The 25,244-nt window shown below is 45.7% G+C and overlaps 1 protein-coding gene across 1 annotated transcript in view; it reads left to right on the forward strand.

The window, feature by feature from the left end:
• LOC119967399 (intersectin-2-like) overlaps positions 1-25,244 on the forward strand; it is a 323,719-nt gene that overhangs the window by 183,761 nt on the left and 114,714 nt on the right. The window contains exons 18-21 of the mRNA XM_038799906.1: positions 2,340-2,470; positions 3,436-3,875; positions 12,408-12,535; positions 19,501-19,676. Of these exons, the coding sequence (XP_038655834.1) occupies positions 2,340-2,470; positions 3,436-3,875; positions 12,408-12,535; positions 19,501-19,676 (875 nt within the window). The remainder of the gene's footprint in view (positions 1-2,339; positions 2,471-3,435; positions 3,876-12,407; positions 12,536-19,500; positions 19,677-25,244) is intronic.

The following is a 25,244-nucleotide window of genomic DNA, read 5'->3' on the forward strand; positions in this document are numbered from 1 at the left end:
TGTACAGGGCTCCACCGTTGGCTCCGCCCATGACTCCTCCCCCTAGTGCTGCTGTATAAATACCCTTGTCCAGAGTCAGCCTGCAGTTCACTGAGAGTTCATCAACGGGTAACAGGCTGGCTCTGTAGTAAGTCGATTAAAGCCTCGATTCATATCGGAAACATGTGTCTGGTGAATTGATGGTTCCATCACAAGTCATGCACAGACAGTGACCCAAGGCGGCTTGGGTCACTGTCTGTGCGGAGTCTGCACGTTCTCCCCGTGTGTGCGTGGGTTTCCTCCGGGTGCTCCGGTTTCCTCCCACAGTCCTAAGATGTGCAGGTTAGGTGGATTGGCCATGCTAAATTGCCCTTAGTGTCCAAAATTGCCCTTAGTGTTGGGTGAGGTTACTGGGTTATGGGGAAAGGGTAGGGGTGTGGGCTTGGGTGGGGTGCTCTTTCCAAGAGCCGGTGCGGACTCGATGGGCCGAATGGCCTCCTTCTGCACTGTAAATTCTATGATCTATGATCATGCAAGTTCTCTGCAACCTTCAAAATTTGCATAATTTTTTATCATTAGACATTGGTGCAGGACTTTCCTATGGCTAACCTCTGTTGAAACGAGAATGAAATAAATGTATATAACCTTGGAATTTTTCAACCTAAACTAATTTTCTGGAATTCTGCCTTTTTGTATGAAGAAATTTGAATACACTGTTAACCAGTCACTTGTTGGGCTGAGGGAGTGTGAGATAGACTATTGATAGCCATTGTGATTTTGAGGTTTCTTTTTCATGAATTGAGAAGATCCACGAGCAATTAAGTGATTTTCTTTTTCACTTCAAACTAGAACCACATCTTCATAACTACAAAATTTGGGCTGCTTTAAGATTTCTGATTGCAAATATTTTGTTTTTTGCATCGAAGATTACATTTCAAAATACAGAAAGAAATAAATGCTGCAAATAATAAGCATTTCCAACTGACAGTGTTGGTCATTAGTGTAAGTGATCCTCTCTGGGACTTCAGTCAGTTACCCTATGTGATGGTGCACTCTGTGTGCAAGTTACAGCATTGACACAGCCATCCTTGGAGAGATTCTATTTTGATGCATTAACTTTTAAGTAAAGAGTTGTGATTATTTCTTTCCAAATTGAAGTAACAACACTGAAGAAAGGATCAAATGACAACTTCAAATTTGCTCCATTGCAATTGCACTTTAATACCTTAAAGATCCTCTGAATCATCCTAAATCCCAGATCAGCTTGTATTTTGACCGCACTATGAAGAAATAATATCCTTCGATGCACACCTGAAGATTAGTGTGGTGGAACCAGTTATTGGTTATTTTTTGGCGTGGGTGAAAGGTGATTTTCTATACCATTTCTGACATTCAGAATTGGAATGTTCTGCTACATTGTATTCTATGCCTGTAACCAAACTAGTTAGCCTAGAGCCACATAGTTACAGTACGATGACCCAGTTTTCACAAAGGCCCTGAATCTAAAATATTAAATTTAAACTAAACAAAATGAATGTCATTTGGAATAGCTTTGACATGGTGGGAAATGGGGCGTTGGAATCCATGTACAGAGCTACCTTGGGAATATTCAACTAATTTATTTTTCGTTCCAAGGATACGGATGTTGCTGTAAAAGCTGGCATCTATTACCCATCGGCAACAAAGAAAATCAACCAGAGTAGAATGGGACCTGAGTCACATGGAGGCCGTCCTAAAGCACAATGAATCTGTTCAGTTTGAATGACAATCACAACAGTTTTGTAGTCACTTTAACTGACTACCAGCTTTCTATTTCCAAATTTTAAACATACTCAATTTCTCAATCAAAATGTTTTTTTGATCTTGAACTGACATCTGCTGGATTATTGTTCCAGGCTTCTACATTACTCATCCAGGAACACAACTAATTTTTATTCTCATTCTCATCCCTAGACCTCCTATACTTCAATATCAATGGAAGTAAATATTGACCTGAAAATGTTAAATCTGAAAGTACACCTTCCTCCTTATACTTTGGACATCTGTACCACTTTCTGTGCAGTTTAATTAAATTGTATCATTTAGTAATACACATTCCAAAACAGTTAACACAATTTGTACAAACAATGTAGTGAATTGAGGGGTATATGGCTACTATGCCTAGAATTTCAGTCTGTGTGCAGCAAGCGGTGGCTGCAATGAGTGCAGGGCCATAGCCTGTGCACGTTCAGCATTTCCATCTCAGTGGTTATTGTAAGATGCATGTTCCGTTTGCATTTTTCGGACTGATTTATGTTAATAGTGGTAGCTAAAAGGAAGCATATTCAGCAGCATTTACGTTGCTCTGCATAATCCAACAGGAACTGAGAGAAAGCTACAGCAAACAGCAGTTTGCCTTGGAGCAGCTCTATCGAATCAAGGATGATAAATTCGAGCAATCGAAAGAAAAAAGACTGAAGAACAAGCAAGGCAAAAAAGGGAAGAGGAGCTTGCTATACGGTAAATTAGTCTATGATTTTTAGTGCTTAATCAGTGAACTTTTGTTTCCAAAGATTGTAATTGAAAATGTTTGAATTCTAAAGAATTACTCCAGTTTGTAAATTTTCTAAATGCTTACATTCACCGTGAATGATCAATAGATAGATTTTTTTTTTAAATTGGGAAACATTTAAGGATCAAGAATGGGAGAGAGGTGCAATAAATTCAAACAGAAGTGCTGCAAATTATTGCAGGATGTTTTGACTTATTGACGGAGGTTGCTGCTTCTTATAATTCTAAACCTACCTTGTTACTTGGCTCCTTCTCCAGCTAAAATAGTAGATTAATTGCCATCAGCACTGCCTCATAATTAATTCATTGGAAACTGTATTTGAAGCAGTCCAATATGAATCATTCCAATGTGAATCATTCATTCTCTCTCTCCCTGGAATAAATTACTTTGCTGTGATACCGCAGAATTTCCTGGCTGAAAGTTGCCCAAGATCCAGAAGGAAATTCATGGTGCATGAAAATTGGCAAATTATTCACATCTTCAAGTTATAGATCAATTATTTTGAATTTACTTAGTTGTGTAATTTAAAAAAAAAAGATCCTGAAACTCGTGGCCCATCTCTCAGAACAATAAACTTGTCAAAACAGACCATCATTTTTTTTTTTTTTTTTTTTTATAAATTTAGTGTACCCAATTATTTTTTCCAATGAAGGGGCAATTTAGCTTGGCCAATCCACCTATCCTGCACATCTTTGGGTTGTGGGGGTGAAACCCACGCAGACACGGGGAGAATGTGCAAACTCCTCACGGACAGTGACCCAGGGCCGGGTTTCGAACCCGGGTCCTCAGCGCCATAGGTAGCAATGCTAACCACTGTGCCACCGTGCTGCCCCAAAACAGACCATCATAAGGAATTCTGCAGCGTTAATTTGTTGTAATAGTTCGTCTTTATACCTTTTGTTTAGAAAAGCAAAGCAAGAAAAAGAAAATCTTTGGAAATCAAAAATCAAAAGAGAAGAAGAAATAAGGCAGCAAAAACTGGAGGAGGAACGATTCCAAGACAAAATCCGTGAGGAAGAAAATCGGAAAACCGAAGCGTTTGCTGCCAGTCAAAGAGAAGCAGAAAATAAAAGACTGGCTGAGGAGAAGCGTCATCGTGAAGAGGTGGAAAAAAAGAGACTTGCACAGCTTCAAAGAGAAGCTGAGGAAGAAGGGAAAAGGAAAGCACAGACTCTAAGAAAAGCTGAGGAAAAACGGCAGCATGAAGAAGAAGAGAAGAGAAGGCAGGAAACAATAAAGCGAGATGAGTCTGAGAAACGTCAATCAAAGACCGACGTACAAGATAAGTTGAAGGACGTGCTGAAACACTTTGATGATAAGCCAACGTATGGATCTAGGAAAGAAGGTAAATATATTAGGTTCTCACTGGAACAGTGTGATACACTCTGTTCTGAGTCAGATGATAGTGGGGTTCAAACTCCATTCCAGAGGCATGAGCATTTAATCCAGGCTGACACTTCAGTGAAATACTGAGAGAATTTTGCACTGTTGAAGTTGCATTCTTCTCATCGCGAAATTAAACCAAGGGCATGTCTTCCCTCTCGGGTAGATTTAACAGATTGCAGCACTATTCAGAGAAGAGTAGGGCTCTTTGCCTAGTGTCTTAGCCAATAGCTTCAGTCAACATGACTAAAAACAAAAACTGGTTGACCATTGCTGTTTGTAGGACTTAGCTGTGTACATACCGACTGCCATGTTTCCTACATTGCAACTACACTTAAGAAAAACCTGTGTCATTGGCTTTGAAGTACTTTGGGATATCTCAAAGTCATGACAGTTGCTTTACAATTGCAAGTTTTTATTTTCTGCCCATTTGTCAACAGAAGGAGGGTGGATGGATGTGTTTGTAGACTCCTGGTGTGTAATATTTCTAATATCATTCATGGCACTCATTAAGCCTAACCCTTTTCTATCCATACTGCTACATTTTATTTTATTTCATACGCCAGCTTTTTGTAACCAGCCAACATTAGAAAATATCTTATTGCATTCCTCCTGAAGAGTTGTATACTCATTCTTTCATTCAGTCCCAACTTCGAAAAACACATTTTTTAACAACGGTAACTTTCTTTCATAAATCTGTGCTGACTTCCTTTCTAAATGTTCCTTAATTTTCTCTCATATTATGGATTCTAGGAATTCTTTTTACAAATCTGATTTCAGACTACATAGTTGATCTGGTTAATCCCCCTTTCCCTTGAACAAATTAAATTGTGAACTCCCAAGACTTAAGGAACCATCTACACATCGAAGGGAGATTGAAAGATTGTGATCTCAGGCTTTTCAATCTCCCGTTTTACTTCCTTTACGAGTGAGGGTAAGTCCATAAGTCACGGGAGCTGAATTAGGCCACTTGGTCCATTAAAAAAATAATTCAATAAGTATTTATTTTTAATTTAGTTTATTAATTAGTTAACGCCATGTCAATCAGAGGAGTGCAGTGCTCTGACTGTGAGATGTGGCAGGTCCGGGAGGCTCCTCATCTGCAGAAAGTGCACCCAACTGCGGCTGCTCAGAGACCTCATGGTTCGGTTGGAGCAACAGTTGGATGCACTTAGGAGCATGCAGGTGGCAGAAAGCATCATAGATAGCAGTTATGGCGATGTGGTCACACCCAAGGTGCAGGCAGAGAGATGGGTGACCACCAGAAGGGGCAGGCAGTCGGTGCAGGAATCCCCTGTGGTTGTCCCCCTCTCGAACAGGTATACCATTTTGGATACTGTTGGGGGGGAATAGCCTATCGGGAAAACAGCAGTAGCCAGAGCAGTGGCACCACGGCTGGCTCTGATGTTCAGCAGGGAGGGTCAAAGTGCAGAAGAGCAATAGTCATAGGGGACTCTATAGTCAGGGGCACAGATAGGCGCTTCTGTGGACCTGAAAGAGATTCCAGGATGGTATGTTGCCTCCCTGGTGCCAGGGTCCAGGATGTCTCGGAGCAGGTAGTGGGCATCCTGAAGAGGGAGGGCAAACAGGCAGAGGTCGTTGTACACATTGGTACTAACGACATAGGCAGGAAGGGGGATGAGGTCCTGCAGCAGGAGTTCAGGGAGCTAGGCAGAAAGTTAAAAGACAGGACCTCTAGCATTGTAATCTCTCTGCCACGTGCCAGTAGTGAGGCTAGGAATAGGAAGATAGAGCAGCTAAACACGTGGTTAAACAGCTGGTGTAGGAGAGTGGGTTTCAGTTATCTGGACCACTGGGAGCTCTTTCAGGGCAGGTGTGACCTGTATAAGAAGGACAGGTTGCATCTAAACTGGAGAGGCATAAATATCCTGGCTGTGAGGATTGGTAGTGTCACACGGGAGGGTTTAAACTAGTATGGCAGGGGGGTGGGTATCGGAGCAATAGGTCGGAAGGTGAAAATATTGAGGGAGAACTAGTGAATAGGGCCACTGTGGCTCTGAGGAACAGCAGACAGAGAGAGTTGCTGAAAATAGCGGGACTGTTGGCCCGAAGTGCATATGTTTTAATGCAAGAAGTATAACTTAGTGCTTGGATTAGTACTTGGAACTATGATGTTGTTGCCATTACAGAGACTTGGTTGAGGGAAGGACCGGATTGGCAGCTAAACGTTCCAGGATTTAGATGTTTCAGGAGGGATAGAGGAGGATGTAAAAGGGGTGGAGGAGTTGCGCTACTGTTTAGGGAGAATATCACAGCTGTACTACGGGAAGACACCTCAGAGGGCAGCGAGACTATATGGATAGAGATCAGGAATAAGAAGGGTGCAGTTGCAATGTTGGGGGTTTACTAGAGGCCTCCCAACAGCCAGCAGGAGATAGAGGAGCAAATAGGTATAGATTTTGGAAAGGATTAAAAGCAACATGGTTGTTGTGATGGGAGACTTTAACTTCCCCAATATTGACTGGGACTCACTTCATGCTAGGGGCTTGGATAGGGCAGAGTTTGTAAGGAGCATCCAGGAGGGCTTCTTAAAACAATATGTAGATAGTCCAATTAGGGAAGGGGGTGTACTGGACCTGGTATTGGGGAATGAACCCGGCCAGGTGGTAGAAGTTTCAGTAGGGGAGCATTTTGGAAACAGTGACCACATTTCAGTAAGTTTTTAAGTGCTGGTGGACAAGGATAAGTGTGGTCCTCGGGTGAATGTGCTAAATTGAGGGAAGGCTAATTATAACAATATTAGGCGGGAACTGAAGAACCTAGATTGGGATGGGTGTTTGAGGGTAAATCAACATCTGACATATGGGAGGCTTGCAAATGTCAGTTGAAAGGAATTCAGGACCGGCATGTTCCTGTGAGGAAGAAGGACAAAAATGGTCAATTTTGGCAACCTTGGATAACGAGAGATATTGTACGCCTCATCAAAAAGAAAAAGGAGGCATTTGTCAGGGCTAGAAGGCTGGGAACAGACGAAGCCTGTGTAGAATATAAGGAAAGTAGGAAGGAACTTGAGCAAGGAGTCAGGAGGGCTAAAAGGGGTCACAACAAGTCATTGGCAAATAGGGTTAAGGAAAATCCCAAGGCTTTTTACACGTATATAAAAAGCAAGAGGGTATCCAGGGAAAGGATTGGCCCACTGACCGACAGGAGAGAGCATCGATGTGTGGAGCCAGAGGAATTGGGCAAGGCACTAAATGAATACTTTGCATCAGTATTCACCGAAGAGAAAGAATTGGTGGATGTTGAGTCTGGAGAAGGGTATGTAGATAGCCTGGGCCACATCGAGATCCAAAAAAATAAGATATTGGGTGTCTTGAAAAATATTAAGGTGGATAAGGGCCTGATGGGATCTACCCCAGAGTACTGAAGGAGGCAAGAGAGGAAGTTGCTGAGGCCTTGACCGAAATCTTTGGATCCTCAGTGTCTTCAAGTGATGTCCCGGAGGACTGGAGAATAGCCAATGTTGTCCTTTGTTTAAGAAGGGTAGCAAGGAGAGCCTTACATCAGTGGTAGGGAAGTTACTGGGGAGAATTCTTCGAGACAGGATCTACTCCTATTTGGAAGCAAGTGGACGTATTGGCAAGAGGCAGCACGGTTTTGTGAAGGGGAGGTCGTGTCTCACTAACTTGATAGAGTTTTTTGAGGCGATCACAAAGATGATTGATGCAGGTAGGGCAGTGGATGTTGTCTATGTGGACTTCAGTAGGGCCTTTGACAAGGTCCCTCATGGCAGACTGGTACAAAAGGTGTAGTCACACGGGATCAGGTGTGAGCTGGCTAGATGGATACAGAACTGGCTAGGTCATAAAAGGCAGAGGGTAGCAATGGAAGGGTGCTTTTCTGATTGGAGGGCTGTGACTAGTGGTGTTCCGCAGGGATCAGTGCTGGGACCTTTGCTGTTTGTGGCATATATAAATGATTTGGAGGAAAATGTAACTGGTCTGATTAGTAAGTTTACGGACGACACAAAGATTGGTGAAATTGCGGATAGCGATGAGGCCTGTCAGAGGATACAGCAGGATTTAGATTGTTTGGAGACTTGGGCGGAGAGATGGCAGATGGACTTTAATCCGGACAAATGTGAGGTCATGCATTTTGGAAGGTCTAATGCAGGTAGGGAATATACAGTGAATGGTAGAACCCTCAAGGGTATTGACAGTCAGAGAGATCTAGGTGTACAGGTCCACAGGTCACTGAAAGTGGCAACACAGGTGGAGAAGGTAGTCAAGAAGGCATACGGCATACTTGCCTTCATTGGCCGGGGCATTGAGTATAAAAATTGACAAGTCATGTTGCAGCTGTACAGAACCTTAGTTAGGCCACATTTGGAGTATAGTGTTCAATTCTGGTCGCCACACTACTAGAAGGATGTGGAGGCTTTGGAGAGGGTGCAGAAGAGATTTACCAGGATGTAGCCTGGTATGGAGGGCATTAACTATGAGGAGAGGTTGAATAAATTCGGTTTGTTCTCACTGGAACGATGGAGTTGAGGGGCGACCTGATAGAGGTCTAGAAAATTATGAGGGACATAGACAGAGTGGATAGTCAGGGGCTTTTTTCCAGGGTAGAGGGATCAATTACTATGGGGCATAGGTTTAAGGTGCGAGGGGCAAGGTTTAGAGGAGATGTACGAGGCAAGTTTTTTACACCGGGTAGTGGGTGCCTGGAACTCGCTGCCGGATGTGGAAGCAGGGACGATAGTGACGTTTAAGGGGCATGTTGACAAATACATGAATAGGATGGGAAGAGAGGGATACGGACCCCAGAAGTGTAGAAGATTTTAGTTTAGATAGGTAGCATGGTCGGCGCAGGTTTGGAGGGTCCAAGGGCCTGTTCCTATGCTGTACTTTTTTTTGTTCTTTGTTCTTTGAGTCTGCACCGCCAGTCAATCATGGCTGATATTTTTCTCATCCCCATTCTTCTGACTTCTCCCCAGATCACCTCCTATATCACCCCCCAAATCTCCTACCATTACTGTTCTACTGTCTTCCCTGTTTAGCTCCTTTTCCTCTCAACCGTGGCCAGCTCCTCCCTCTTGTCTTTGTAGTTACCCTTATTTAATTGTAATACCGTTACATCTGATTGCAGCTTCTCCCTTTCAAACTGCAGGGTAAATTCTATCATATTGTGGTCACTGCTCCCTAAGGGTTCCTTCACCTTAAATTCCTTAATCCTCATTACACATCACCAAATTGCCTGTTCCTTAGTAGGCTCTGTCACAAACTGCTCCAAAAAACCATCTCTTACACATTCCACAAATTCCTTTTCTTGGGATTCACTACCAAATGGGAGATATGGTAGCACAGTGGGTAACACTGATGCTTCACAGCTCCAGGGTCCCAGGTTCGATTCTCGGCTTGGGTCACAGTCTGCAGAGTTTGCATTTCTGCGTGGGTTTCCACCGGCTGCTCCGGTTTCCTCCCACAAGTCTCGAAAGACGTGTTGTTAGGTAATTTGGACATTCTGGGTTCTCACTTTGTGTACCCTGGCAGACGCCAGAGTGTGGTGACTAGGGGCTTTTCACGGTGGCTTCATTGCAGTGTTAGTGTAAGCCTACTTGCGACAATAAAGATTATTATTATTAAATCTGATTTTCCCAGTCAACGTGCATATTGAAATTCCCCATGATTATTGTAATATTGCCTTTTTTACATGCCTTTTCTATCTCCTGATTTATTTTCTGCCCCACATCCTGACTACTGCTCAGGGGCCTGTACATAACTCCCATCAGGATCTTTTTTACCTTTGCGATTCCTCAACTCTACCCACAGAGATTCGATGCCTTCTGATCCTATATCGCACCTTGCTATCGATTTAACTTAATTCCTTATTAATAGTGCAACCCCATCCCCTTTGCCAATCTGCCTGTCCTTTCGATAGGACACATATCCTTGTATATTTAGATCCCAGCCCTGATCCCCTTGCAACCACGTCTCTGTGATGCTCACAACATCATACCGGCCAATTTCAATGTGCGCAATAAGCTAATTTACCTTGTTCCGTATACTGCACGCATTTAGGTACAACACCCTCAGTCCTGTATTGACCCTTCTCACACTTGTCACCCTTTTTGATCTGCCTGAGGGTGATGTTGTTCTCTTATTTTTTGTTCTGTGTTTCCCCTTCAATTATTATACCTTCTAAGCTAGCGCTCTGGTTCCCACCCACCCTGGTATACTAGTTTAAATCCTCCTGAGTAACTTTAGCAAACCTCCCAGCCAGGATAGTGGTGCCCCTCAGTTGAGATGCAACCCGTCGTTCTTGTCCAGGTCCCACCTGCCCCGGAAGAGATCCTAATGGTCCAGAAATCTGAAACCCTCCCTTCTACACCATCAGCTTAGCTATGTGTTTGGCTGCACTATCCTCCTATTTCTCGCCTCACTGGCACGTGGCACAGGGAGTAATCCTGAGATTACAACCCTCGTGGCCTGCTTTTTAGCTTACTGCCTAACTCCCTAAACTCCTTCTGCAGGACCTCATTACTCTTCCTGCCTATGTTGTTAGTACCTATGTGTACTACGACCTCTGGCTGTTCACACTTCCCCTTCAGGATGTTCTGTGCTCGTTCAGAGACATCCTTGACCCTGGCACCAGGGAGGCAACATACCATCCTGGAGTCTCTTTCAGAAATGTGTATCTGTGCCCCTTGCTGTAGAGTCCCTCCAGGATGGTACATGTCAGGGTTATAATCTCATCCATTTGAGTTTTCTTTTCACTGAGTATTATTTAGGAAAATTATGCACAAACACAATTTTTGTGTATTGATTCCCAATATTGATTCAAATGAAGGTTTTTGTTTGGTTTATAAACAGAAAATACTCAGCATATTTGATAGCATCTTTGGAGAGAGAAACATTAACATTTCAGTTCAATAATGGCAATCAACCTGAAAACTGTGTTTTTGTCTCCATAGATGCTGCCAGACTTGCAATGTATAACAACAGAATTTTCTGTTTTTCCAACATTCATACTAGTTTGCTTTTGAACAAGAAATGGTACCCTATTGATCATGAACATGTATAAATTGGTGCATTCTGCGACCTGCCGTCTTAAGTCTTTTTAGTTCATTGTTATGGATCTAAGAACTTTAATGAGCAAATACTTGGATTTCTCAGAATAACAAAGCCTTCAGTGGGAAAGACTGTTAGAGGCATTTCAAGCATACAAAAATGCTTTTGTACACGAGTTTAGTAAATTCTTTGTAAATAATCCAATTTATTTATCTGTATTACATGCCTTATTCTTGTCATAAGGGTTCCATTTAGTAGACAATTGAAAAAGGTGAACAAAAACATTAAATACATTATAACCTTTTATGCAAACCACTTTTCCTTGCTGTTTTGAGAGAGATTGTTGACCATGCATTGTCACTATTTCCCCATGTCTCCAAGAGCTCTGCATTTTTAGCTTTTCTAACTGCTGTCCTAAAGTGTGATTTCTCCCTCCCTCTACATATCTTATTTTCTGCACAATAGAGGTTAAGAACTCATCAAGCTAAAGGGCTGAACCTCATGCTATCACCTAATGAAACTACTCAGAGAATTTCAACACATTGCCCGACTCTACGTGGTATTTCATTACCTTGCTACCCAGCTGCCAACTTCCTAAATCCTTAATCACAATGCTCAAAACTATATCCTTCCTAAAAAAAACAGATTTTGCTGCTTGATATTATCTACTGAAATGAAAATTTGACCAATATAAATAATATGTCATGGAGTGATAGAGGTCTACAGCACAGAGAAGGCCCATCATGTCTGTGCCAGTCTAAAACAACCACTGAAGTATTCTAATCCCACTTTCCAGCATTTGGCTCATAGCCTTGTGTGCCTTGTATCCTTCAGTCCTCCAGCATCTTTCCTGTGGCCAGAGAGGATGTGAAAATTATTGCAGCACCACTGCTATTTTCTCCCTTGCCTCACAACAGCCTGGGATATATTTAATCTGGCCCTGGAGATATGTCTACTTTTAAGCTTGCCTGACGACGCAGAACCTCCTCTCTATCTATGTTAATCTCTTTAATTTTAATACAGTCCTTCTCCCTGATTTGTATACCCACACTGTCCCTCTCACGAGTGAACACCGACACAAAGTCATTTAGAACCGTACCTACATCCTCTGGCTCCACTCACAAGTTACCACTGTGGTCCTTAATCCCTACTCTTTCCCTAGTTATACTTTTACCCTTAATGTACGTGGAAAGCAGCTTTGTATTTTCCTTTATTTTACCTGCCAGTATCTTTTCATGTCCCCTTTTTGTTTTCCTAATTTCCTTTTTAGGTTCTCTCTTGCATATTCCGTACGCTTCTCAACCTTCTGCTATTTAGAACCATCGATACCTGCCATAAGCCTCGCTTTTTCTCCTCATCCAATGCTGGTCACAATTTAGCATCATAAGGTGAATGCTGAGAAAATAAATAAAAAATGTAGCTAGCAATTAGAAAATAAATTTATTTGTATATGTTTTTTACAGTGCCAGTCAACCAAAATAAAGTCTCCCTGCGTAGAAAATCTGCAATCTTGATGAGTTACCGAGCATTATATTCTTTTGAAGCAAGAAATAATGATGAACTAAGCTTTCTGGCTGAAGATCTAATAGAGGTATGTTTGTTTTTCAATCACTTGAATTTATTTTGTTTCTTTAAAAATAGTTTTATGAAGGTTTTTATAAATATGTACGTAATGCACTTCAAAACCAAAAAAAGAGAACAAACAGGAAGTCTCATAACAAATAAATAGCCCACCCTGCCTACCGTTCCCCTCCATCCACCCAGCCTTCCCCGTTCTTCCCCCTATGAAGGAATCAATAAACGGCTTCCATCTCCGGGCAAACCCTCCACAGACCCTCTCAAGGGGAACTTGATTTTGCCACCTTAAACAATTCTGTGAGGTCGCTCCCCCCCCCCCCCCCCCCCCCCCCCCCCCAACCCCTGTTTTTGGCGACTCTGAGTCCCTCCATTCCAACAGGATCTGTCTCTGGGCTACCGGCTCCCAGGGAGGCAAAGGCCAAGAGATCGGCCTCTTTCACCCCTTGGACTCTGGGTTTTCTGACATTCTGAAAATCGCTACTTCTGGACTCTGGAACAATCTTCACCTTCAGCACCTCAGACATAACGTCAGCAAACCCTACCAGAATCCCTTCAGCTTCAAACAAAGCCCAAAACATGTGGACGTGGTTCACAGGAACCCCCGCGCACCGCCCACACCTATTCTCCACCCCCTCAAGGGGCCACCATCATTTGCACTGTTGAACCACTTTGAATTGAATACGGCTAAGCCACTCTCCTCAGAGCCTCCTCCCATAACCCAACCTCCATCTCCCTCCTAGCTCTTCCTCTGACTTCCCTTTAACTTCCATTGGGGCTCCCTCCCAATCCATTAATTCCTAATAAATCTCCCACACCCAACCCTCGCTAATCCCTGATTTCGACACCACCTTGTCCTGCAGTCCCAGGGGCATCAGGTCGGGAAAGGACGGCACCTGCTTCCTAACATAATCCCATACCTGTAAGTACCAGAACCCATTCCCGTTGGGCAACTCATACTCCTCTTCCAATTCCTCTAAGCTCGAGAAGCTGCTCCCCACAAATAGGACCCCAAATCTATGATTTCCACATACCGGTGCCCAAACCGAGGCACCCTCCAAGCTCAGGTGCTACCACCATCCCTACATCCTCAATGCCGCCGCCACCACTGGGCTTATGGAGTACCTAGCCAGCTAGAATGGCAGAGGCTCCGTCAACAGTGCCCCTAAAGTATTGTCCTTCCTCACAAGAGGCTGCCTCCATTCGCTCCCAGACCAATCCCTCCCCCACTACCTACTTCCTTACCATAGTTATATTTGGTGCCCTGTAATAGTTAATTAAGTTGGGCAAAGCCCCCCCCCCCCCCCCCCCCCCCCCCCCCGCGCGGGGGGGATTTCTCCGCCCAAGCAAACCCCAAAATCAGGGTGTTACCTTTCTTTAAAAAGGCCTTTGGGAAAACATCGGAAGGTTCTGAAAAACGAATAGGAACCATGGCAGCACCGTTATTTTCCCTCCAGTGACAGCGGGAGCACGTCCCATCTCTTAAAACCCCCCTTCATCTGCTCTACCAATCGCGCCAGGTTCAATTTGTGTAATTGTTCCCACCCCTGCGCCACCTGGATGCCCAAGCATCTAATGTTTGTCCCCACCCCTTTAGAATGCAGCTCGCCCAGCCTCCCCTCCTGTACCCTTGCCTGAATCGGAAGGATCTCACTCTTTTTCATGTTTAATTTATACCCGGAAAATCGGCTAAAATTTTCCAAGATGTTCATGATACCCCCCCAAGCCTTCCAACGGATCCGAAATGCAAAGTAACAGATCGTCTGCAAATAATAAAACTGTATGCTCCCACCCCGCACTATCCCTTTCCAACACCTTAACGCTCAAGCGCCATTCCCAATTGCTCTTTTGGCAGGGAAAAAATCAACAGGGAGAGTGGGCATCCCTGCCTTGTCACAGGATGAAATCCAAAATACCCCAAACTCACCCGCTTCGTCCAAACACTCGCTGCCGGTACCCAATACAACAGCCGGACCCAATCCACAAACCTGCCCAAACCTGAACCGTCCCAGTACTTCCCACAATTATTCCCATTCTAGTCGATCAACGGCTTTCTCCATCTCCATTGCGACCACCACCTCCTGTCCCTCCGGGGGCATCATTATCACATTCAATAAGTGCCTAACTTTCACCAACAGATGCCTCCCCTTTACAAACCTCGTCTGGTCTTCCCCTATCACCCCCGACACACAGTCCTCGATCCGCGATGTCAGGATCTTTGCCAACACCTTGGCACCCACATTTAGCAGTGATATCAGGCGGTAGGACCCACAATGCTCCAGGTCCTTATCATTCTTCAGAATTAAGGATATTGAAGCTTCTCCTTCTTCCTCGCCTCATTGTATGCCCTAACCAGCAGGGCCCCCAGACCCCCCGAAAACCTTTTATAAAATTCCAACAGGTACCCATCTGAGCCCAGGCCCTTCCTTGCCTGCTTCGCCCCCATCCCCTCCATTATCTCCATGAGTCCCCTGGGTGCCCCTAGCCCATCTACCAGATCGTCCGCCACTTTAGGGAACTCCAACTCATCGAGGAATCGCAGCATTCCCTCTCCCCCCACCGGGGACTCTGATCATATAACCTCTTATAAAATTCCGTAAACGCCCAATTTACCCCCACGGGGTCCAAGACCGCCCTTCACCTCCCATCCTTCACCTTTCCGAACTCCCTCGCCACCTCCTGCTTTCTAAGTTGGTGAGCCAGCATCCTACTTGCCTTCTCCCCATAATCATACACTGCCCCCCTGGCCTTCCTTAACTGGCCCACTGCCTTCCCCATTGACACCAACCCGAACTCCACCTGGTGCTCTTGCCGCTCCTTCAATAAGTCTGCTTCCGGGGCCTCCGACTATCTCCTATTCACCCGCAGGATCCACTCCACCAGCCCGAGTTGTCCACCCCCACCAGCAGAGTCTCATCAACCACAAAATAATCGATCTGAGAGTACACCCTATGCACATGGGAGAAGTATGAAAATTCCTTCGCCTCCCACGGGTCCACCCCCTCCATGCGCTCCTTAGCTCTTTCATCACTGTCAACACCCTCCCCGCTCGCGGACACAACCGATCCAATCTCGGCTCAATGACCGTATTAAAATCCCCCCCCCCCCCCCCCCCCCCCCCCCCCCCCCCCCATGATCAACCGGTATGAGTCCATCTCAATTTGGAGCATATAAGTTCACCAGGACCACTGGCATCCCCTTCAATTTCCCACTCACCATCGCAAACCTCCCCCCGGGTCTGCCACTATGCCCCCCACCTCAAACACTCCCCACTTGTTTATTAGCACTGCCACTCCCCGCTGCTTCATATCCAATCCTGAGTGAGAAACCTTTCCAAACCACCCCTTCCTCAGCCTAATCTGGTCCCGTGTCTTCAAATGCCTTTCCTGTAGAAATGCCACATTCGTCTTTAAGCTCCTCAGGTGTGTGAACACGTGACCGTTTGGCTGGCCCATTCAGCCCTGTAACATTCCATGTGACCAGCCTGATCTGGGGGAACCCCTTCCCCCTCCCCTGCTGATCAACCTCCCTTCTTGGGCCAGCCCACGGCTCACACCCCGCAACACGCCTGGCACACCTCGGATGTCCACTGTCAGCAACTCCCTCCTTATTGTACATTGTTGCCCCACCTCCATCGCCCCTCCTCCATCAGCAGTTTTCCCACCCCCCATTCCCTGGACAACACAATAATCCCATCCCCCACTAAAGGTCTAACCAACCGAGCACCCCCCCTCTGTGCTTCCGTGAACTAGCTCGCCCAGCTAGCCTGGCAGCCCCACCCATGGCGCCAAGCATCCTATTCCCCACTGATTTCCCTCCTTCTGCCCCAATTCGCACACTACTATAATGCAAACAACAATAAGAATGAAAAGAAGAAAAAAAGATACTTGCACCCTTCACTGGCCTCTCACCAGCCCCTAAGAGAAGAACACCGAGCAATACAACAAAAAGAGGGGCAGGCAGAATAGCACCAACTCACATTTTCACCAAGGTTCAGTGTCCTCCCTCTGCTGCCAATTCATTGTCTCTCAAATACTCCGTTGCCTCCTCTGGTGTTCCAAAATAATATTTGCGGCCATTGTGGGTCACCCAATGGCGGGCCGGGTACAGCACCCCGAACATCACCCTCTAAGAGGCCAGCCTTGACTCGGTTAATTCTGGCTCTCCTCTTTGCCAGGTCACGATATACCCGAAGCTGGTTGCCTTCCCAGATACCTTGTCTGCCTGGCCCACCGCAAGATCTTCTGTTTTTCCAAAAACTGATGTAACCTCATCACCATTGCCCTCAGCAGTTCATTCACCTGCGGCTTCCTCATAAACTCCCAATGTGCTCGATTGATCCCCAGAGGCCGGTCGAAGGCCTCCTCCCTGATTAGCTACTCCAATATCTTGGTTACATAAGAGTCTGCGTCTGCTCCCTCGATGCCCTCCGGCATCCCCACTACTCTCAGATTCTGATTCCGGGAGCGGTACTCCAAATCTTCCACTTTCTCCGTCAGCCGCTTCTGCATCCCCCTCAGCATCCCAACAGCCGTCCGTCAAGTAAGTTGCTCCTCGTGCCCCCCCAGCGACTCCTCCACCTTCTGGATCACCTGGCTCTGGGTCTCCAGCCTCAGCTCCACACGGTCGATCCCCGCTTTCAGCGGGTCTACCATTTTCACCAGGTCCTCCTGAGCCTCCCTCCTCTGCTGGCTGAACTTTCGTTTAGAAAGTCCACCAACTGCTCCATCAACCATTGAGTTGGTAGGGCCAACCCTGTACCCTCCGCCATCTTCCCCTGTGTCGCATGAAGAGTTTCTTGTTCCTGTAGTTCCTTTCGTCTAGACCCACTTCTGGTCCGCGGATCCACTGCTCTCACGAGTGGTGTATAGCTTTCCTACACCATCTCTGCACCCTTTTTCTCCAAAACATCCGCCCAGCAACCGGGGAAAAGGATCCACTCACTCCATGGCCGCCACCAGAAGTCACTTGAATTTTATTTTGTGTTCAGAAGTCACATCATTGGATAAGTGTGGAGTCTAATGAAACCAAGTGTTACAGCCAGATAGACTAAGGATCTCCAAACATTTCAAATGTCTCCACAATTAGCTGAGTAAATAATTCTCACAGTTTACACAGCCTTTGCCACACAATCCTGTTGAAGTTGCATAATTTCAAAACTAAATTTTAGATGTTTTGTATCCATTTTCTTTCCTTGTGAGAAGCACGATGTGAATGTGATAACAAATTAGTGGAAATAAAATTTTTATTAACTGATTTTTCTGGAGACAAAGGGTGGGATTTTCCACGTGCTCCCACGGCGTGTTTTGCGGTAGCCCGCCATTGGCTGGCGGCGGGTTCTTCTGATTCCCCTACTGTCAACGGGGTTTCCTGTTGTAGGCACCCCCACCTCCAGGAAACCTTTGCCAGGGGTTCGCCGTCAGTGGGAAGAGTCGGAAATTTCCGGCCAAATTTTCCCCTTTTGAAGCAACTTTCCCCTCGTTTCTGTACTTTAACCTTTACTGATATATGGTTCTGTGGACACCAAGCATTCACTGGTGTCTTACCCATCTTCATATACAAACCTAAAAGGAAGGAAAGTGAAGAAGTTTAATCTGAATCTTGGGTCCCAAATCTAACCAAGGAAACTACGAAGAATATGAGTTAACTTGCAAGTAACATCAAAGCGCTGTAAAAACTTTATAAGTATATAAAAATAGAAAGATTATTGAAGGCAAATGTAGATTCTTACAGTCCAAAGCAGAAGCATTTATAATAGAGTACAAAGAAATGGCACAACAATTAAACAACTACTTTAGTTCTGGCTTCATAGAGGAAGACACAAAAATCTTCCCAGAAATGCTAAGGAATCAAGGGTCTAATGAGAAGGCAGAATTGAAGGAAATTGGTATTACCAGTAAAATAGAGTTGGAGAAATTAATGGGTTTGAAATCCGATAAAGCCCAGGGTACTAAAGGAGGAGAAATTGGGTTGAATGGGTTTGTATTCACTGGAATTTAGAAGAATGAGAGGGCATCTAATTAAAACATATAAAATTCTGACCGGGCTGGACAGATGGGATGCACCCACGTTGTTTCCCCTGCCTGTGGGGGTACGCGGGGGGGGGGGGGGGGGGGGGGGGGGGCTGGTGAACAACGTGTCACAGTCTCAGGGCTCAGGATACAGGGTAGGCCATTTAGGACTGAGATGAGGAGAATTTTCTTTATTCAAGGGTGGTGAACCTGTGGAATTCTCTATCACAGAAAGTATGTTTAAGACAAATAGATAGATTTCTAGACGTTAAAGGTGTCAACGGGTATGGGGAGAGCACTGGAGTATGATGTTGAGATAGAGAATTAGCCATGACCGTGTTGAATGGCAAAGCAGGCTGGAAGGGCTGAATAGCCTAGCCCTGCGCCAATTTTCTATGTTTCTATGGACACTTCTCTGGTCAGCAATTTTTCCCTTGCCTGCCATCACGGGCAGCATGGTAGCATAGTGATTAGCACAATTGCTTCACAGCTCCAGGGTCCCAGGTTCGATTCCCGGCTTGGGTCACTGTCTGTGCAGAGTCTGCACGTTCTCCCCGTGTGTGCGTGGGTTTCCTCCGGGTGCTCCGATTTCCTCCCACAATCCAAAGATGTGCAGGTTAGGTGGATTGGCGATGCTAAATTGCCCTTAGTGTCCAAAATTGCCCTTCGTATTGGATGGGGATACTGGGTTATGGGGTTAGGGTGGAGATGTGCGTTGGGAAGGGTGCTCTTTCCAAGAGCCGGTGCAGACTCGATGGGCCGAATGGCCCTCTTCTGCACTGTAAATTCTATGAAATCGCTGTTTGTTAAGATGCCTGAAAGTTTGTGTATGTGTAGTTTTTATGTATATGTTTACTTTTAATCGGGGAGAGTAGTTGATACAATAACAGCTGGGAATTGAAATTCAAGAGGAAAGTTTTCTCACCAGACTGTACTCCAGAATCTGCTAACTTTATTCTGTAACACACAGGTTGATGAAACGACTGAAGGGGAATCGGGCTGGCTCTATGGTACTATACGAGGCAAATCTGGTTGGTTCCCAATGAACTATGCAGAGAAGATGACAGAGAGTGAAACTCCATTATCCCCCAAAAGGGCTTTATTGCCACCCGCAAAACCTGCTTCAGCTACCTCAACATCCCCTGGGTTTGTCAAACTGTTGTTCTTTTTAAGATACTAAAGTTCTCTAGAATTTTAGCATTCATGTTCTCGAATAACAGAAGTACAGTTTGAGTCATTAAAGTTCACTTGGAGCATTCATGCTATCTTCCTCTGTAAAGCATTCTTTTCAGAAAGTGAAGCTTGCAAATTAGTTTTGTCTTATTATCAGCCTACATAATGTTTTGCTTGGGTGTCTTTTTGGCTCATTTATCCTAGATTGTCAACTACCTTCAACAATATTCATTTTTACCTTTGCCAGTAAATCCTTTTGAAAGCCAGAAATAAAAACTGAAAATGCTGGAAATACTCAGCATGTCAGACAGCAAGGGTGGTGCGAGAAACAGAGTTAATGGGCGCGATTCTCCCATCGGGCGGCTAAGTGTCGACGGCAGCGAAAAAACGGAAGTGTTTTACTCCGGCGTCGGGCCTGTTCCGGGACCCCATTCTCCGGCCCAGGGGGCTAGCGGGGTCCGCGCATGCGCAGTTGGGCCGGTGCCAACTAGCGCTTGCATAGTGGCCGCCTTCCCCATGCTGGCCCTGACACCAAATGGCGCAGGGCTACAGGAGCCAGCACAGAGGAAAGGAGGCCATCAGACAAAGAGGTTGGCCTGCCAATCGGTGGGCCCCGATCGTGGGCCAGGCCACTACGGAGGGCCCCCCCCACAACACAGGCCGACTCCATACCCTTCAACGCCATGGTCCCGCCGGCTCAGAGGATGTTAGAACGGCGCTGGCGGGACTTCGCTTTTTGTTGATGCCCGCTTGGCCCATCCGGGCTGGAGAATCGGCGTGCTGGCCCGGGCCGGAGAGTCAGCGCATACCCCGACCGGCGCCAATTCTCCGCACTGCGGAGAATTGCGTCCCAGCGATGGGGCGGCGTGGCGCGATTCACGCGGCGGGAGGTCGGAGAATTCCGCCCAATGTTTCCGATCAACGGCCTTTCATTAGAAGTGGAGAAAGTTGGAAATGTAATAAGTTTCAAGCAAGTGAAAAGGGGGAGGGGGTAAGAACAAAAGGAAAAGTCTGTGGAAGACATGAGAGGTAAAATGACAAAAGAATTGGTTGTGCCAGCCTAAAGGAGTAGTAATGGAATATATAAAGAAACAATTAAGACAAAAGACATGTTTAAAAGCAGTGTGAGCGGCAGAATTCTGAAGACCTGCAGTTTGAAAGTAAAAACAAAGTAAAAACAAGGGAAAAACAAAAGTAAAACCGAAATCTGTAAAGAAAAAGGAAACTTTGGGAGGCATAAATTGCAATCTAAAATTGTTGAACTCCTGTCGAGCCTGCAAGGCTGTAGAGCGCCTAATTGAAAGTTGACATGCTTACATCGAGCTTCATTGGCCATTGCAGAAAGCCGAGGTCAGCGTCAGAAAAGGGTACAGAATTAAAATGACAAGCGACTGGAAGCTTGCGGACATGCTTACGGATTGAGTGGAGGAGCTCCACAAAGCACACGTCTGACTGCAGTATACTAAATTGAATGAAGACCACTTAAATTGTTGTTTCGCCCGGACGGAGTGTTTGGGGCCTTGGATGACGAGAAGAGAGGAGGTGCAAGGGAAGGTGCTGCATCTCTTACTCGTGCATGGAAGGGTAACATGAGAAGAAGGGAATATTTGGGGGTGATTGAGGAGTGGTGGAATGGTGGAAAGGGAAAAGGAAGTTGGGTTTGTTGGTGGCAACAGGATAAGACAGACTGAGAAAATGGAATGGAATCCTTATGTGAGGAAGTTTAGTCCAGGTAGCTGTACGAGTCAGTGGATTTATAATTAATATTTGTTGATTCACTCATAAACATTCCACCCCATATTGCTTAAAAAAGAGCTCTTTTCTGTAACCTTAGGCAGGAGCTGCCGTGTGTGTGACCACTCACTCCATGGTGCACACCGGAAGTCTCCAATATTTGTTGATTCACTAACTGCAGAAATGGATACAGAAGAATCAGGGAAGGCAAGAATCAGAAGTGCACCATTGAAGGTGAGAGAAAAATGGAAATTGGTTGCTGAGTTCAGGAGAAGAACAGGACACAGCACCAATAAAGTTATAGATGTACTAGAAAAATGATTGAGGGGCGTTCGGGGGACCCCAAACAAAACTATAACAAGAAATTAATCTCATATTCTCACAAGAGGACAGACATAGCTGCGATCGATGCAAGTACTCATAGCAGCACCTTTTTGGAGGTAATTAGAGGAGTTAACCGCAAAGTTGTTTAATGTGAAAGAAAGGTAGTGGTGGATGGAGACTGATTGGGCCTCCATTCAAAGAAGAAGTGGCGAATCTCCAGTCTTCCCTGGTAGAGGATGTATTTATCTAGAGATTAAGGGCTGGATTCTCTGATCCTGCGGCTTTGTCCGCAGGAACGTTACGACCAGAAAGTCAGCGCCGCCCCGCACCAATCCTTTGTTCGGTGGGGGGCTAGCAGCCACGCAGCATAAGGCCCCCGGCTTTACCTGCGGATATGGCTGCAGAATGGCCTGGTCGTGGCTGTGCATTCGCACTGCGGCGGCCGCACGTGGAACAGGCCTGCCAAAAACTGCCCCCCGTAACCCCCCTCGCTACTCCTGGACTACCCCCCACCAGCCCCCCTAATCCCCGCCGAAGCCACATCTGTAAGCAGAACGCACCCCCTGACACAGTCCACAGCCACCACGCGAGGGCCCCGACTACGCCTTTTTTGAGGGGGTGGAGCGTCGCAAAACGGTGCTGCGCTTGATTCCAGTGTAAACATCGATTCTCCAGCCGATCGCTGAATGCAATTTCAGCGTCGGCGATCGAAGAATCCCGCCCTGAGTGTCTGTGGTAAAGAGGGTGGTGAAAAGGAGATGGTTCGGACTGGGAAAGTGGAAACTGTTCAAGTATGGGTGGCATTGGAAGAGTCCCACATGTAGGTGGGTAAGAGACTGGAAAGGGGGGAGGAAAAAATAGTTGAGATAGGAGGAACAGGTTTAAACGATAGATCCACCATGACAGTCCTGTTTGTGGATCTTGGCAAACAAATGGAGCAGTTTGTTCAGGATGAGGGTCAATGAGGTTAGAGAGGAACGATCTCCAGATGAGATCAGACCTGGAGATGATGCCTTTATGTTCAGTGGTTTCAGTGCTTCAATATATTAATTCTGCTTTTCAGTAACAAAGAAGTAGAGGAATTGAAGAATGAAACTAAGAGAACTCTTAATTGTAAACTGTGCTCAAATGAACATTTCTAATTTTATTCACAATATACATTTGATGAAAGTGATCTTGTTCTTGGAAACAGTCACTGACTGGACAACAAATCAACATCCTGGGGTGGGGGGCTTACCATTGACCAGAAACTTAACTGGACCAGACATATAAGTTTTGTGGCTTTAAGACCAAGTCAGAGACTAGGATTTCTGCTTCTGATTCCCTAAAACCTGTCCACCGTCGACATGGCACAATTGAGGAGTGTGATTAAATATTGTCCACTTGCCTGGATGAATGCAGCTCTAACAAGCATGAAGAAGCTCCACACCATCCAAGTCAAAGTAGCCTGCTTGATCAGTACCCAATTCTCCATCGTAAACATTCACTTCCTCTACCACCAGCAGACAGTGACAGCAGTGTGTACAGCTGTAAAATTTGCAAAGTCTCCTTCAACAGCGTCTTAAGACCTATAGAACATTAGTGGGCAGCACGGTAGCATTGTGGATAGCACAATCGCTTCACAGCTCCAGGGTCCCAGGTTCGATTCCGGCTTGGGTCTCTGTCTGTGCGGAGTCTGCACATCCTCCCCGTGTGTGCGTGGGTTTCCTCCGGGTGCTCCGGTTTCCTCCTACAGTCCAAAGATGTGCAGGTTAGGTGGATTGGCCATGATAAATTGCCCTTGGTGTCCAAAATTGCCCTTAGTGTTGGGTGGGGTTACTGGGTTATGGGGATAGGGTGGAGGTGTTGACCTTGGGTAGGGTGCTTTTTCCAAGAGCCGGTGCAGACTCGATGGGCCGAATGGCCTCCTTCTGCACTGTAAATTCTATGATAAACATAGAACATAGAACGATACAGCGCAGTACAGGCCCTTCGGCCCACGATGTTGCACCGACATGGGAAGTCAAAAACTAAAGGCCATCTAACCTACACTATGCCATTATCATCCATATGCTTATCCAATAAACTTTTAAATGCCCTCAATGTTGGCGAGTTCACTACTGTTGCAGGTAGGGCATTCCACGGCCTCACCACTCTTTGCGTAAAAAACCTACCTCTGACCTCTGTCCTATATCTATTATCCCTCAATTTAAGGATATGTCCCCTCGTGCTAGCCACCTCCATCCGCGGGAGAAGGCTCTCACTGTCCACCCTATCTAACCCTCTGATCATTTTGTATGCCTCTATTAAGTCACCTCTTAACCTTCTTCTCTCTAACGAAAACAACCTCAAGTCCATCAGCCTTTCCTCATAAAACTTTTCTAGCCATACCAGGCAACATCCTGGTAAATCTCCTCTGCACCCGTTCCAAAGCTTCCACGTCCTTCCTATAATGAGGCGACCAGAACTGTATGCAATACTCCAAATGCGGCCGTACCAGAGTTTTGTACAGCTGCAACATGACCTCATGGCTCCGGAACTCAATCCCTCTACCAATAAAGGCCAACACACCATAGGCCTTCTTCACAACCCTATCAACCTGGGTGGCAACTTTCAGGGATCTATGTACATGGACACCGAGATCCCTCTGCTCATCCACACTACGAAGAATTTTACCATTAGCCAAATATTCCGCATTCCTGTTATTCTTTCCAAAGTGAATCACCTCACACTTCTCTACATTAAACTCCATTTGCCACCTCTCAGCCCAGCTCTGCAGCTTATCTATGTCCCTCTGTAACCTGCAACATCCTTCCACACTGTCTCCAACTCCACCGACTTTAGTGTCGTCTGCAAATTTACTCCTTCTGTGTCCTCCTCTAGGTCATTTATAAAAATGACAAACAGCAACGGCCCCAGAACAGATCCTTGTGGTACGCCACTCGTAACTGAACTCCATTCTGAACATTTGCCATCAACCACCACCCTCTGTCTTCTTTCAACTAGCCAATTTCTGATCCACATCTCTAAATCACCCTCAATCCCCAGCCTCCGTATTTTCTGCAATAGCCGACCGTGGGAAACCTTTTATCAAACTGAAATCCATATACACCACATCAACTGCTCTACCCTCGTCTACCTGTTCAGTCACCTTCTCAAAGAACTCGATAAGGTTTGAGAGGCATGACCTACCCGTCACAAAACCATGCTGACTATTCCTAATCATATTATTCCTATCTAGATGATTATAAATCGTATCTCTTATAATCCTCTCCAAGACTTTACCCACAACAGACCTATGACCTCTTCCACCTAGAAGGACAAGGACAACAGAACTTTACACCTGTAACGTCACCTCCAAGTCACACACCATTCTGACTTGGAACTCTATCACTGTTCCTTCACTGTTGCTGGGTCAAAAAAACAATTCCCTTCCTACCTTTATTATGTCATGTTCCTCAAACAAATGGACTGCAGTGGTTCAAGAAGCTGGCTCACTACCGC

Source organism: Scyliorhinus canicula, chromosome 6 (assembly GCF_902713615.1).
Source record: "Scyliorhinus canicula chromosome 6, sScyCan1.1, whole genome shotgun sequence".
In the NCBI taxonomy this organism is placed as follows: Eukaryota; Metazoa; Chordata; class Chondrichthyes; order Carcharhiniformes; family Scyliorhinidae; genus Scyliorhinus; species Scyliorhinus canicula.